The 15678-nt window shown below is 38.1% G+C and overlaps 1 protein-coding gene across 1 annotated transcript in view; it reads left to right on the plus strand.

Moving 5' to 3' along the window:
• Window positions 1–15678, plus strand: part of ADAM23 (ADAM metallopeptidase domain 23) — a 65429-nt gene that overhangs the window by 49134 nt on the left and 617 nt on the right. Inside the window, exons 24-26 of the mRNA XM_041403397.1 lie at window positions 1682–1793; window positions 10054–10144; window positions 12307–12361. Of these exons, the coding sequence (XP_041259331.1) occupies window positions 1682–1793; window positions 10054–10144; window positions 12307–12361 (258 nt within the window). The remainder of the gene's footprint in view (window positions 1–1681; window positions 1794–10053; window positions 10145–12306; window positions 12362–15678) is intronic.

Below are 15678 nucleotides of genomic sequence, written 5' to 3' on the forward strand. Positions count from 1 at the left end.
TCTCAAATTGGTTCTGCAGTTATATCCAAAGAGTCGGGTTTGTAAGCAGCAAGAAAGACCTTTGACATTAGTTATTGGAAGGACTTCTGTAATGTACTACCCACATTTCCAGCTACTTGCCATCTTGAATTAAACTTTTTCCTGCACACTAACACCTTTATGAAGTTGGTCTTGTGTTCATAGATTTATAGCCCATGGCTTAAATAATTAAAATTCCAAACTGTGGGTCCTCAGCAGAGAGGGAGGTCTTGAACAGCTCCAAACAGTTGTTGAACAGATCCAAGGTTTATCATTTTACATTCAGGCACATTATGTTCTGTTATTCTACCTACAAGTTCATTTGTCTAAGATGTTACTTCTGTTTTGATGAACAGATCGCTGTTTTACATACCAATAAAACCTTTCCACTGTGGGATTCAGTGAGACGCATACTTGCCTAAAGGGCTAGGCTGTACGAGAAGGGGTTCTTTCTTCCTGTTGTCTATGCTTGAAAATAAAACTGAGTGTTTCAAAGTAGGAGGTTAGGTTCAAAATCAAGAGTATAAAAATTTTAAAATTTGAAAGTAAGGATTTGAATCTAGGAGATTAGAAATCATCTTGGTACTTTTTGAGAGTGACATGAAGGGTGAGTGAACTATCTTACCTGTTCTGTTTTGGATTATTCCAGTTCCTAATTTTAAAAGGGTATTTCAGTTGATCAAACCTGCCATCAAATGTGTTTATCTTCAAGTTCTTAGGTAGGGTTCTCCAGTGAGTGCTTCTTAAAAGCAGAGCATTATAAAAATTGAATTAAAAAATCACATGTGTTACTTAGAGTCATTTGTTGGTAGGTTGTTTCCTGGATTTTTTTCACATGATGTTCCAGTGTCCAAAGACATTATTAGCTGTTTGTCCAATGATTGACTTCATTTCTAGTCCTATAATCAAAACTTCATCCTTTGTCTGTTTCTTGTGTCATGCTTTTTTCCACAGTAACCTCTTTTAGCAGCACCATTCCATGTTCTTTTTCATATGGAAAGTTTATAACTGACAAAGTCTTAGTATTGATATGATGGTTTAGGTTTTGTCCACTGGATAGGTTTTTCTGTGTCTAAGAAATATACTTGAAATTTTAGAGTGCTGAGTTCATTTTTAGAGGTCATTCAGGTAAATGTAAACTGAGGAAGAACTGTTCCCTCTCTTAGAAGCCAGGCAAGCATTCCTCATTGCTGCTTAGGAAAAATGCTGACAAAACCAAAGAAAATAAATCGACTTTGTTCTACATGGGTGCAAGCTGTAAACGAGAGGTTGGAAAGTGTAACCATGTTCTGAACCTTTCAAAGGCAAATGTTTGTATCCCTTCTGGGCATCCAGGCTCAAAGTCCAGATAGCTGGCTGGTGAAGATCTAACTAACCTAGCTAACTTGCTGTCATGTTTCACAGCCTGTGCAGGTGTGTGCCAGTGATGATAGAACCAGCTCTGCTTCTCCCAGCATGTGAGAGTATTAGGAGGGTTGAGGCAAACTTCCAGGAGTGTTGTGTCATTCCAAACATTCAATGTTACTGTTACAATATACAAATAGGCAAGTTTTATACCATGTATTAAATGTCTAATTACATATTAAATAAATGCAGTCTGATATGTTAATAAAATGTAGTTAGAAATTAAGTGCTGTCACTTTTTTTTTTTTTTTTTTGCTAGGTTTGTAGCAATGAAGCCACTTGCATTTGTAATTTCTCCTGGGCTGGGACAGACTGCAGCATTGATGACCCTGTCAGGGATACTGGTGGCAAGAAGGATGAAGGACCCAAGGGTTTGTGTTTTGTTTCAGTTTTTATGTTACGTATTTATGATGTTTTTCTGTTGATACATGGTAGCAGAATTAGCATATAAAAAGCAAATACTATTGTACAGCTATGTTTAGACCCAGACAGTAAAATTCTGCTTCATGTAGAGGAAATAGGTTTTTCTACTTGGAAAATTGATAAAACTTTTACTTGTCTAACTTAAATTTGGGGAAGATTTCAACAGGTAATGTTTTTTTCCTTTGTCCCTTATTCTCTATTTTTTTAATGGTAATTTTTGTTGTGATTGGAATCTTAGTGTAGCTCTTATTTTTTTATATAATTGAATATTTATATTTTACTAGAGATTTTCAGTTTTCTTAGTCAACTAATTCAGAGAGTTGTGGTATAAAAAAGGGACAAGTGGAATGTTCCTGGTAAAATCAGATTCCTTGAAATCGTATTGCAATGAAAGAATAAAAAGATTAAGATTTTTGATAAATTATTCTTACAATCACTGTTGCTTGCTCTTATGTACGTGGTATGTATTTCAACTATATATGAAGTACAAATACAAGGAGGAGGTATTGAGGAAATAATCCAAAAGTTTTTTCAAAGAGGAAGGAAAGTATTTGAGTTTCTCTCCGACTCCTCTGCCAAAGAATATCTTTGGATATCTTTGGACTTGTACTGTCCAGTTTTGGGGTTTTTTTTAATGTCTTTCCTGTCATCAGGGCACTGTTCAATATCAGACTATATTTATTCAGTCTTACGCATTTACAAAGTCCCCAGTTCCAGGTTCTTCTGCTCCATTTGCAAGGTAGATGGAGAAAAGATAAAAGTTGTTCAAAAACCTGGTCCTGAGGACTCAGACTGTAATTGATTACTCTGAAAGTACCAAGGTGTCAAGGAAGGACAGGATTTTGGAATATCCCTCTGGAATGGCTCTATCTGTCTTGTGTGCCTTTTTGTGTTACCCCTTGGCAGAATGGTTCCAGTAGACCTTTGCCAAGAAGTGTTTGAAGAGATCATCTTGAAACAAGTTACTCTTGTGAAGGAGGTTCTGTAGGCCAGTCCAGATTTGTATAGGAAATGGGTACAGGCGCTTCCTGGACTCCCAGTCCCAACATTGCTCAGGGTAGAGCTGCCTGCTTTGTACCCTGCCTTACAAGCCACTTATCATTCCATTTCCTCTAAAAACCTTCCTGACAGTGCAATGCTGCTTAGAGAGTCTTAAAAAAAATTAATTATCAATGTTGCCATCTCGTTGCAAAGGTTTCATACCTTCTTGGTGATTTCTCATGGGCAGCTCCTCACAGCACAGCCAGCAAACTCCAGCCAACCTTCTTGACCAGCCAACCCACTCTTTTACAATACCCATTCTAACTGGATCCAGCTGTGGCCTATTAAGGGCAGGCCTATTCCTAATGCTTGACAATTAGCACAGCTGTAACTCCTTAGGGGTGAGATTACCTTCACACTATCTGTATTCTCTTACATTCTATCTATCCACAGACTAACACTGCAGAGCTGTTCAGTTCTGTGTGTGTGGATGAGGAGAGCAGGATTTACAGCTGTGACTGAGAGCATATGAATTTTACTTTGCTCATTTCCAAATCTGGTAGGTAAGAAAGTGTTCCCTCCTCTGTGAAAAGGTCTATAGGAAGGGTAACACAGAAGGTACACTTATTTTTGATAAATTACTGTAAGTCAGATTGCCTCATCTAGTTCAGAATGGAGATACCCTAGTGAAAATTAATACATCAATGTTGAATTATTCCGGGAAAAAGCCTTAAATGGATAGTATGTGCATGGAATTCTGCCAGCAGGTAGAGGCAAAGTTTAGACTGCATTTTTCAGTGGAGTCCTCTGCAAAATGGCAGAATATGCTTTTGTTCAAGGTGGCTCAATGATCTCAAAAGATGGATTACTTTTCTTACAGTGTTACAGTAATTTATTGATGTTGAATCACCTAGAAATGAATTTAAGAGATTGAACACTATGATCTCTTTCTGTGTGCTTATAGAGGAATTCCTTTGTGAGAAGATTTCCGAAGAGTACAGCAGTACTTTCCTTTGTTGTAATGACTCAGCATACACAAGAGTAGCTGCCATTAAATTTTTGATCCTTTTTTACTCCCTATGTCATATGCCAGTTTACAAGTCTAAGACAGAAAGCAAAATAGTTGTTTTTCCTTAGCCATAAGGTTGAATGAAGTGAAACACTCATGATATGAAAATTCATCTAATAGGCTTAATCTTTTTCACACCAAAACTCCAAGCATTTTTCTTGCTACAATTAGAACATGTATAGTTAGGGAGTGTTGCTATTTTTTAATGTATTGTTGTGATAATTGGCAATTGACTGCTATTCTGCTACACTTTTCAGATTTTTCCATCATCCATCAATTGCTTTTTGGCTCCATTCTCTACTTCAGGATAAAAAAATATGTGGTCCTTAATTATGTTGCTATTAATACATGACTCTTTAATTACTCTAAACTCAGCAACCTACTGTATCCTGTACTAGCAGATGTACACAGCATTTAGCAGTTTGGGGAAGACAAAGAGTTCTTGCTGTTAGTTTTTGGTTACTGCAGAAACTTAGTTAAGAGTGTGGGTTAGCAGTTTTTAAATCAGTGGGACTCCATATACACATGAGATTCTTCTCTGCAATTTAATTTGCAGAATTAAGCCTTTATTTGACTAGTGGAGTACTGTTTGTTTATTTAAATATAGAACTTATGTCTCAAGTGTGTGTGTGTGTTTGTGTGTGTATAGTTATGAAACAGGATAAAAACCCCCAAAATATTTTAAAACACACTTCACTCAGCATGGAGTCCATAAAATCTTTGTCCCTAAGTTCCCATTTGACAGGGAATTCAGCTCTTTGCTTGTGGTCCATTGTGGCTCCATGAACCTATCAAACTTGTAATCTCTAACATAGGAGATGTACAGAATTTTTTCCTGAAAAGTGTTCCCTTAAGGATTAAAAGTAAGGCCTCAATGTCTTGAGAGACTATCTGAACATATCAAAATTTCTACCTGAAGCATGTTTCTAGGGTAGGTTTTTGCTTTTAAAAGGTATTACCTGTTTTAGGTCATATAGATAGAGAGTCCTATTGATAAATGCAGTAACAAAGAAAAATATTATTAATTAGTAAAGGAATTACTTTAAAAGTTGGGGCTTTTTGGTTTTTTTTTTTTTTTTGAGGTGGAATTGTTTCCAAACAGTTTTCATTTTCTTAATTATATTATGGATACAGTAAGTTTCTGGTAATCAAAAAGAAAGTTTGTTTATTGGCAATTTATTTATATTTTGGCTGTTTTAAATAAGTTCCCTTTTAGAGTAAATAATAGAAGCACAAGCTGAAAGGAATTTACAGGAAAACTTCTCACTTAAATTTTGCAAGCATTCAAAGAAAACCAAATAGAGCTCATTTCAGAATTTTTAAAGCTACGCTATTTGGTAAACAAAGGTTTGTGAGGAGATTTGAATTGTTTATCCAACAGTGGATTGTAAAGTATTCCTTTGAGGAATTATTTCATGTTTTCATTTCAGACCTATATGTGATGATTTCCTGAAAAATTCTTCCCTTTTCCCTCCACACAGTGAGCATGGCCGCTAACAGGCTAATAGGTGCAGTGGCAGGGACCATTCTGGCCTTGGGGGTGATTTTTGGAGGCACAGGGTGGGGAATAGAGTAAGCACTTTTCTCAGTTTGAGTTCTCTGTCTGGTGCCTTAGTGTGTGAGGTAACCGTATGCACCTGAGCCCTCTGTGTTCCCCTTAGCTTTGTCCTGTGGTGACCGTATTTGTCGTGTGATTTGACTGTGTCTGTGTCGTGTGATTTGCTCATGCAGTGTTAAACCTTCTCCTGTCTGGGATAATGTGGGGCATAAAAAAATAAGTTTGTGAATTTTTACATTGTCACCATAAAATTAAATGTTTAAATGTTTCCATTACACCAAATTACCAAAAAAAAGAAAAGAAAAAAAAAGGAAAAGGAGGGAACTGAAGGGATTTCCCGATTCTTTTGCAAAATCGACTGAGTAATGTGAACTGTTCTATTACATGCAGGGCTTTCAGTCTAATGATCAAGGTAGGCAGATGAAAGCTGGTGATAGTCATACAGACAGGTAGTTTTACTGTAAAGCTGCTGAAGGTTCTGTTGCTGGCATTCTGTTACCCCAAGGCAGCACAGTGCTGGAGTGTAGTATTCATGTATAAAGAATATGTATGAGCAATTTTTGTCTTTTCGTAGTTCTAGAAAATGGTAATCCTAAGTGTTATCCCAGTACCTCAATTTTAACAATGGCTCTGATTTATATAAATTTGTGTTCATATATATACACATAAAAAGGCCTATGTAAAAGCTGTCTTCATTCTGCATTCACTGTGCACACTACAGATGTTATGACTGCTGTTTTGCTGCTCTGAGAGTTCCAACTTCTCCATGTTTCTAGTACTGTATATGAGGTCTGGCATGTGACAGTGGCACCCCTCTGAAGGGGGGCTCACTAGCAGGACAGGCTGTGATTTCCAGTCAGGCTGAGTGCGAAGGCATTCGCACACAGCTCTAGTCCAGTGAGGCAGCGCTCCACGCGTCTGAGTCTGCAGCCCTAGGGACCTGTCTGCGCCTGAAAGTGATCCAAGATTCTCAGAAGAGTAGAGACCTTTGTCTTCACAGAGGACAATTATTAGAAAACAAATAGAAGAAAGAAGGTAATAGGTCATTTCCTTGAGAAAGATCAGATCTGTGTTTTACTGGTAGCTTTTACAACTGTTTGCTAAAAACTGAAGACTCTGAAAGTTGTGGAGGTTTGGGGGACAGATTCCGGAGTAGAAAATTTATCTACAAGTTGAGGACCACTTGCCTTTTGCTTACATTCTGCCTTGTTCTCTTCTGTTTGTCTCTTCCTGCTGTCCTGAGACCTGCTGTCTCAAGCCACTCAGCTCTGACCAGTGTCCCTGACCATTTGTTCTTGCTCCTGTATCCTTCTATGCCAGTGCCAGCTTTTCTTCATCTCTCCTTTGCTTTTATCGCTCACTTCCTGACTCGTTCTTTTTGTTTCTATTCATTCTTTTTTCCTGCATCTCATCAATATTTCTCTGTCCTCTGGTTTCTTCAGATACAAATGTGCATTCAAGGCAAGCCACTGCTACTTTTTGTTGGTTTATAGAAAGCACGCAGGGACTGCAAATTCCCTCTGTGTTCCTAATGCCTGGCTGGCCATTACCAGCTGCAGGGGAGGGTGTGAGCATCATAGCCTGATGCCAGGACCTGTCCTTCCTGCTTCCTCACCACTTCACTTCCAAATTGTAAGTGCTTGTTCAAAGTGCTGAAATAACTTTAATTACTTAATGATTTATGAACTTATTTCAGGAGTCATGTGGGACAAAATAGTGCAGTAGGTTTTTTTCCAGATTTCATACCAAAATGGATACTTAGCTTTGATAACCTAAACCAGAGGATTTGGCTGGCAAAGCAACAGGCAAGAAAAGACATCAGATCACCAGTTATTGTTACCTGCAGGACAGTCTGCAGTAAACTTGCCTTTTCTAATACTGGCAGTGTTTCAAATGGTGTGTATTCATTCTTGTAGAATGTATTGGATGATGAAGATTTTGGGAATAGTCTGCTGAAGTTTCAGGTGTGTTCTGATTTAACACCTTCAGTAGGATTTGTATCAGAGTCCTAAAAGATGGCCAGGGATGGAACAATAGCCATGCCAGAGCAGTGTCCTTGCAGGAAAAGGAGGTGTGCCAGGCAGTTATCTGCAGGAGCTTCCTCCTGATAAATCTCTGTCTGCAGGTTATAGCAGTAGTGTGGTGGAAAGAGCGACGTACCAAAGTGCTGCCTCTTGTGATAGTCTGGATGGAAAATGATCCCACAGTGTGGTGGTTATTAAGACCTTCCTCTTGTTTCTGGTTTGTCAAGCATCTGAGTTCAGTGACTGGAGAGGTTTATTGAGCTGAAACATAAGGATTTTTATTTTTCTTCGTAAACGTCCCTTTACTGGTAGCAAAATTCTGGTTTATTAATAATACAATTTATTTGGTAATGCTTAATAAAACATAAGGCATAGATCCTTACAGTAAGGTATGACTCATCAGTGATCCTCTTAGATCTCTGTGTGTTGAAACTGGGATTCAACAGTTGGAGTACTCCAGTCTCATAAATAAATGGTTGCTGTTTAGTCATATTACCTATTGCAGGCTTGATTTTTTCCTATATTAATACTTCTCTATTACCTGAGCCTGATTGTTTAGTATTGTATCTTCTGTTTAAATTGATTGAATTATTTAATATTTATAGTAAATAAAACCAATACTGATTTTCTTTATTTAAAGAATAAACTGGTGTTTGGTGATTAGGTGTGCTCTATGAAATGGATACACATCCCTGGGCATTTAACAACCAGGGAACATCGTGAGAAGAGGGATGTAAAAGTTGATTTGGCACATCTTTATCTAATTTATGACTATGTTACTATCAATTAATCATTGCACCTCTTTTGTGAGAAGATGGCATTCTGTAGCTAGGAAGAAATTGGCTTCAGAATTTTTCAAGGCTTATTTATTTTATATTTTCAAGGCAAATTTATTACAGATAAATCACTTGCTGTGTTTTCAGTCTTTTGTTCTGTGAGATGATTTGATGAAATCCAGAGCAAACAGTAGCTCTCAGTCAGATATGGTGGCTCATTAGGCTGCTGTTACAAGCAAGCCTTAATTGGAACAACAATGCCTGCAGGATGGCACTTACCCTCCACTGTGCTCAAGCCTGTTAATTTGAGCCAGGTGTGACTTATAGGTAAGTCCAAATAAGATACATTCTTCCAAATTGTGCAGAATTACCTTTTGATTTTTGTTGTCAAATTTGTGCACTGCTCATCTATAAAGTTCATTATATTTTTCTTCAGTCCAACTGTTTTATTCATATTCCTGAATACTCTTTGGAAAATTGCTTCCTGCAGTTTCTACACAAACTTGGTTTCCTTATAGCTAATCAGAATCTCCAGAAGCACTAAGGTGAGAAACATGTAGTGGAGGCAATAAAGTTAGGTGGCTGCAGTAAATTTTAAAACTTAGGGCAAGTGTTTATTGCAGTGTGTGGGGTTGGGCAGGAGGTTTTGTAGTATTGACCGAACAGCTTAAAACTTTCAGTTGTTGCAGCTGCCCTTGCTCTTTCTTTGCTGCTCTCTGGCTGCTCCTCTTTCTTCCTTGTATTAGCTGTGTGACAGTTTTCCAAACTCAGCTCAGAACGATTTATGAGGAACACTTCAATTGCTGTGTAGAAATGTTGGTTTGGGGAGAGTGGAACAGTAAGAGCTCTTTTTGAAGGCTATTGCTGAATATGTAAATGGTTAAACAAAAAGTGTGTTATATGCTGCAGAACTGTTGAGTTGCTTTCATTTTGTAAGGTTTTACATCAAAGACTGCAATAGGAAGTTTTTGTACAGAGCAAATGTTACTCAAGCCTGTTGTCAGTTTTCCTCTGTCCTGTGTAAACAGAGCACTTAAGGGTCAATTATTAGTATCTTATTTAGGTGTTCTCTTGCCCTCTTCAGAAAATTGCAGGAACGTATTTTGTGCTGCTTCTTTTTGTTGCTCTTTTTTCTGCTCCACCCTTCCCCACTTTGTTGTTCAGTAGCTTCTTGAGGATGATGAAGAGGTGCTTTGATGTTTGGAAGGCTTAGTGGAAATAAACTTTTATTTCAACTTTTGTTCCCTATTATATAATCCTTTGCTTTTGTCAAACAATTGTAAATTTAGCATTGATGTAACTTGTAGGGTGTCTGGATTCAGAGTAAGTGGTGCTAGATGCTCTCAACTCATATTAAAATATCTACACCTTTCAGGAGCTCCATGAAAAAAGAGAAGGCTTTTTGATTTTTTATTTCTCTCTCATTTTCTGTAGTCTTAAAACATACAGCATTCATACTTTTCCCCTCTAAGTTAAGGAATTATTCACAACTATCTTGGTGTTCTCAGCTGAGTGTTCATGAAGCAGATAATGGAGTAAGTTACGATGGAATTCACTGTCTAATACTAGGTTTTTATCTATGGTAGAAGTCAGCATAGCACAATGCAGAGACCCACAGCTTTGTTTGTTCATATTTTTAATGAAAAGTAAGTTAAGTTTGGCTTGTTGAGACTGTCTAGAGGCATCACCTTGTGTGCTGTCCATATTCCCTGAATTGTTTGACTACCCTTCAGATGCTTCACATAATGTGAATGAAGTTGTTGGTTCTTATGTCTGTCTTACCCTAATCCTTTACCACAGGTCCTAGTGCCACCAATCTTATAATAGGCTCCATCGCTGGTGCCATCCTGGTAGCAGCAATTGTCCTTGGGGGGACAGGATGGGGCTTTAAGTAAGCAATGCAGCATGTCTTCTCTTCGGTGGCTCTGGCATTTCTATTTCTTGCTTACATCACTCAATTTTGAGTTCCTGCTACAAGAGTTCCAAGTTGGTTAACCCCAGACTCTAACAGACTGCTTTGAACAAGAAAAGATATTACACATGCAGTAAACAAGTGAAGGAAATGGATTTGAAAATAGCAAATGTTATCAGGGTGCAAAGTTGAATAATTAGGTGAATTCATGAAAATTAAATTAACACTTGAGGAACAAGGTATTTTTTCACCACCAGTCCGTAGCATTTAAGCTGATTACATTGGTTAAAAAAACCCCAAAAGATACATGTCTTATTTTGTGTGGTAGTACTTTCAAACTGCTCAACTTTTTGACAACAAGAGATGTCATGTAAATGGTCAGTGGTGGAAGGAGCAGTGTAGTTTTCAGGAACAACTGTGTTGACATAGTTGACTCTGGAATAGCAGACCTAACTTGTTTGTGGTTACTGATTTTTTTTTTTAATTGATACACAATTTAAAAAGCAAATTCATGTTTAGAGAGACCATGTTGAAATATTGAGCTGTTTCCTGAAAGATGAAAGCATTTCTCTCCCAATTCTAGTTTGATGTGTTTTGTAACTATAAGGACTAACAGATTAGTCATTCCTCTTGACTACTCTGTTAAAACAGAGTCTTGTACAAAGGTACTTAACTCCTGCCCTTTTTGTAGCGTCCATTCTGCCCACATGCATGGCCTGTATTTGGTAAAAAAGTTCTCCCTTTAGAAGCAGTGTTTGTAACCTAACAGATCATGGAAGTAATTAAGTACAAGTGATTTTTCATGGCATTTAAAGTTGCTGTTTCTTTTCAAAAACATGAATCAAGGTTTAGCCATGATACAACAATGAGCCATAATTCTTCAAGGAGAATAAGTAGTAGTAATAATAATAATTCAAAGAAATTTTTCTATGGCCTCTATTCATATTTCATGGCAAAGTTGAGAAGAAAAAATTATTCCCTAATTGATTAAGGCAGTTATCAAAGTAGAATCTAGTGATAAGGTCTTATCTTGTAATTCACTTTCAAGGGTCACCTGAAAATGTTTTACTTCTGGTTTATAGTCTTATATTTTTGAAGTTTCAGCTGGCCTTAATTAACTATGCATATAGATGGAAAATATTTCAAAATCTCTTTCAGGCCTGCTGAAAGCAGCAAATCAGGCTTTGCCCTTTCTCCTGGGCGATTAGTCCCTGTTACACTGCCTGTCACTGCTGGTGTTCTCAGAAAGACTTGGCCACGTTCATTTTTCTCTCAGTGCTTGTTTGGAAGGTGCCCATGGGAATTAACCAAGCAAGATGCTATTGAGGGAAAAAAACCCAAAACTCTGCTTACCCTTTTGGATGAGTTTTCTACAGTAAGAGTCATTTGTCCATTACTTAGCAATTCACAGACTTTGCAGAAGCAGGGTGTGCATCCCTAGATGATAGGTTTGTATTGCACAAGGTAGTTTGCTGAAAACAAAATACATGTCATGAAAATATAAAATAATTAGTCCTTCCTCTGAGCCTTTTCAGCTGTCTTGTGCCCTGGCCGTCTTTGCCCTTTGCCATCAGCACTGCAGCCCCTGCCTCCAACAGACACAGAGCTTGAGCACTTGCATGGAAGAGAGGAGTAGGACAATCCCTCCCTCTCTAAAACAATACAGGATGTAATGGATTATTTATTCTTTGTGTCTCACACTTCTCAAGCTGCTCTCACAGGTGATCAGCTTTGCACCCTGGTGTCATTTGTGTGCCCAAAGGGAGAAGCTCATTGTGACTATCGAGGAGCTGCACTGGAAGTGCCTCCTGAAGCTCTCACTCTCACAGGAGCAAGATACAACTGTTTATTCTGTAGCAGAACCTCAAATACACTGGCCTGGCCTAGCTCACAGCTTGAAGTGCATGTTTCTTCTGGGGGCCAGAGGGGAAGAGAAGAGGCTTTTGAGCTTGTACACAAAGAGGGCTAGCACATGTAGACCCCCAATACTTGGCTTCAGATAGATCTGGAGGGACAGATGAGGATAATAAAGGGATTTTAACTTTTCCTTTTTTTAAGCAAGTGATATATTTAGTCTCTGCAACTATGAGAGAAGGTAGCTAATGCTTTACAAACTGGGAGATGTGATTTCTGTTTCACAGGTTATCAGATGTTCATATGAACATACGGTACTGTGGTGTCAAGTCCATATCAAACGTAAGCTGCAACTAAGCAAACTTTGTTCATGAACTGAGGTGGGGAGTGGGGTTGGAGGGGAAGTGTTAAAGAAACCTTGATGCAAGTTCAGAGAAAAAAAAGTAAAAACAGCTCAACAAACAACCTCCAGTTTCAAGAATGAATCCAAGGTTAATTTTAAATCAAGTTAATGTGTGGACAGAATAGGAAAGAAAATATTGATGGATGATTTTACAGAATATAGAATCTCATTAGACATTTGAGGTGGCTTAAAGGCTGTGGGTAGAAACCTTGTTAAGAAGTAGATTTTACACAGTTGAGTCTTGCATAGTACTTTTAAATCTGTTTAAGTACAGCAGTAAGAACTTGATTTTGGTGCAGCAAGTCTGTGCAAGGTTTCAGTATAGAGTGTTTAACATAGGAAGGACATTTTTACTGTTAGAGTAGCTCAGGGGCCTACACTTTTTTCCCTAGCATATATTCACTCACTTCTGCTAAGCTACTGCAGTAATATAAGTCAATTAATGCTTTTGTTACTGACTTTAACAGCAATTTTGGTAACAAAACACTGCTAAGAGGTAATACTAATAAGAGTGATGTGGAAATGTACATGAAAAACTGCTGCTTGTTATAGCAGAATACAAAAGTGGCAGATAGAATTGTGCCTACAATCAATTCTCTATTTGCAGCAATTCTTCTTAGCTAAAGAGCTGCAAGGTTTTCTGTTTCTTTAATAGAAGATGAAAGGAGGGACCAAACACTTATCCAGCTATAACAGATGCTGAGGCTGAACTGGTCTGGGCGGTTGCATTTAGACCCCAAAGGTTTCCACAAGTTAAAGCAGTGGAATGCTGATGGCAATTTCGTGAGGAAGGAGGTTTTGATCCCCTACCAGCATTTCCATCAAGCATGAGTTGTAGACCAATATCACTGCACAAACAGCAGCTAGACTCAAATGTGAGGTATTTTCTAATTTTTTTTTCCCCAAACTACTGGAATAAATGGGAGGTCAGTGTCTTATTTTAAGTTGCTTTTTTTAGTCCTTCATTTTGATAATTTTAACCAGTTTTGTAGCAAAAGTTAATTTAAGCTGTTCTTCAGCATTTGAACCTTGCTTTAGGAATGCCTATGAAAACATTAGGTAGTTGAAGTGATTAAAATACTAGCTTTGTACTTACATGAACACACACAGGGGCACACATTTGCAAGTAACAGACTCTATGACCGTGTTCCTACTTAGCTGCACAAAAGAATGCAGCAGACTGCAGCAAGGTATTTCTTGAATGCATCCAGCCCTTTTTGAAACCAGTTTTTCTTTTCTGAAATTTCTTTTTTTTTGGTAAATATGACCATGTTAGGCAGTGATGTGCTGTAACATGGACTGCTTTTTTGACTAAAAATAATCTATACTTTTCTTCTTGTTAGATACCCTCTTTCTGGTTAGATTACAGACAGAAAGGCTGACCCTCATTATTTAAAAAGGAATTAAAATCTAAAATGCAAAGATGTTGATGTTGTAAGACCTTCCACATAAACCAACAAAGGACTGGGAAGCAGCATCATTCTCAGTTGTGTCCTTCCCTAGAGGACACTTCTGCCCCTTACCATTTAACTGAAGCATAGCAGAAGGAACCTTGTACTGCTCTAACTCAAAGCTGTAAATGGTGGAAATATCCAGAACCTGCTACTCGCCTACTCTCCTTTATCATAATTTTCTTGGGGAAGAGGGAGAGTTGTTCTATTTGCCAATTTAAGTTGGACTGCTAATTGTCTTCATTTTATTATTATAATGCTTGGTAGTTCAGGATGAAGTTGTTAAAGCAGGTCAGGTAATCAGAACAGAATTTCAATTCCTGCAGGGTAACATCTCCCTGCTCACCTCTGAAGTGCTACAATGGCAGCTCTTGTTAAAACTTTGCATGTGTGTACTGTTTCCTTATTGACACTGTACCTCATGTTCCCTGTTCCAGGCTCTTATTTTAGTTCTTCACATGTTTCTCTCCCTCATACAACACTGTTAGCAGAATATCCTAAGTGAAGAAAGGCAGTGGTTTGGTCAGTGTCTTGTTCCTCAAAGGCTGTATTTCTGCTGAATAAAACTAGGAAATTAGTAAATATGTGGTTTGGACACAATGCATGGTGAGGTTTGTACTAGAACACTACACTAGTGAAGATCAGGATAGAAAAGAACAGATAAGATAAAAGGCAAAAGAGTTTTGTTAGATTGTACTGGGAAGCTAGTATAGCATCTGTCCTCTGTACCGTGTTCTAAGACTTTATAAAGCCCATTTCTTTAATTAAAATAAGCTCAGGTAACAATATAATTCAGTGTCTGTTTTAAGGACTTGTCCTCTTCAAGCAAATGGGAATATGGTACTTCCATATCACTGTATGGAGAACTTGTGTCACCTGGATTTTTCATCTGCATTGTTGGTTTAAAAGGACTGACTAATTAGTTGTTTATCAGTAGTACTTGAATTCAAGGATGCTAGACAGTATTTAAAAGGAGGAGGTAGGGGGAAGAGAAGCAGACATGTCCTTTTCCCATTGAAACTGGCAGGACAAGCAGCAGCCTTTAACTCACATTTAACCAAGTTCTCTGATATTCATACTTCCTATCTGGCAGTTTTACAAGTTGGCCTGAAAATTATTTTCCTCATCTCAAATCTACCTGTAGTGTAGAGGACAAGGAATTGAGATACTGACCTAATGTCAGCCTCATTCCAAAGGAGCATTAGTACAGTAATCCTGGAGGGGAAAAGTAATCTTCCAGAAACTAGCAGTTCTTAAGCATTAATCTTGCACAAATCAAATCACAGGTATCCAAGGAAACAACCAAAATCAAGGATGCCCAAGAATTACCAGCCTCTGGAAGTCCTCTCAAAAAGAAGTTGCCTTTGCATTAGTCTCAAACCACCAGTTAAACCTTATGTATGGAATAAATATTGTAGCAGTGGTAGAGGTTAGCAGGGCTGCACAAGATTGAAAATCCAGGGGTTGGTCTGCAGCTTTAGGGAATATATGAATTCCTGTTCTGTATTTTTTGCATGTTGGTTTGGTGGTGGTAGTGGTGTGTATGCCCAATGGTAAAACTAAATGCATGAGCCCCTTGCTTGATGCCCCACATAAAGCCAGATACTGGGGAGGTTGCACCCAACTTTTGTTGTTGCTTCCTAATGTCTTGCTGTTTGACATAGGACATCAACATCGCAGGAGATTGGATGTCACCAGCTTGCTGCCCACTGTTAACATTCAGTTCTAACCACACGACTGACAAAGCTGGCCAGTCTCCTTCGAATGCAATGTCTCAGCTGTCTTTTGCACCTTTCTGAGATTCA

The sequence above is a fragment of the Onychostruthus taczanowskii genome, unplaced genomic scaffold, assembly GCF_017590055.1.
Source record: "Onychostruthus taczanowskii isolate IOZ18803 unplaced genomic scaffold, ASM1759005v1 scaffold20, whole genome shotgun sequence".
NCBI lineage: Eukaryota > Metazoa > Chordata > Aves > Passeriformes > Passeridae > Onychostruthus > Onychostruthus taczanowskii.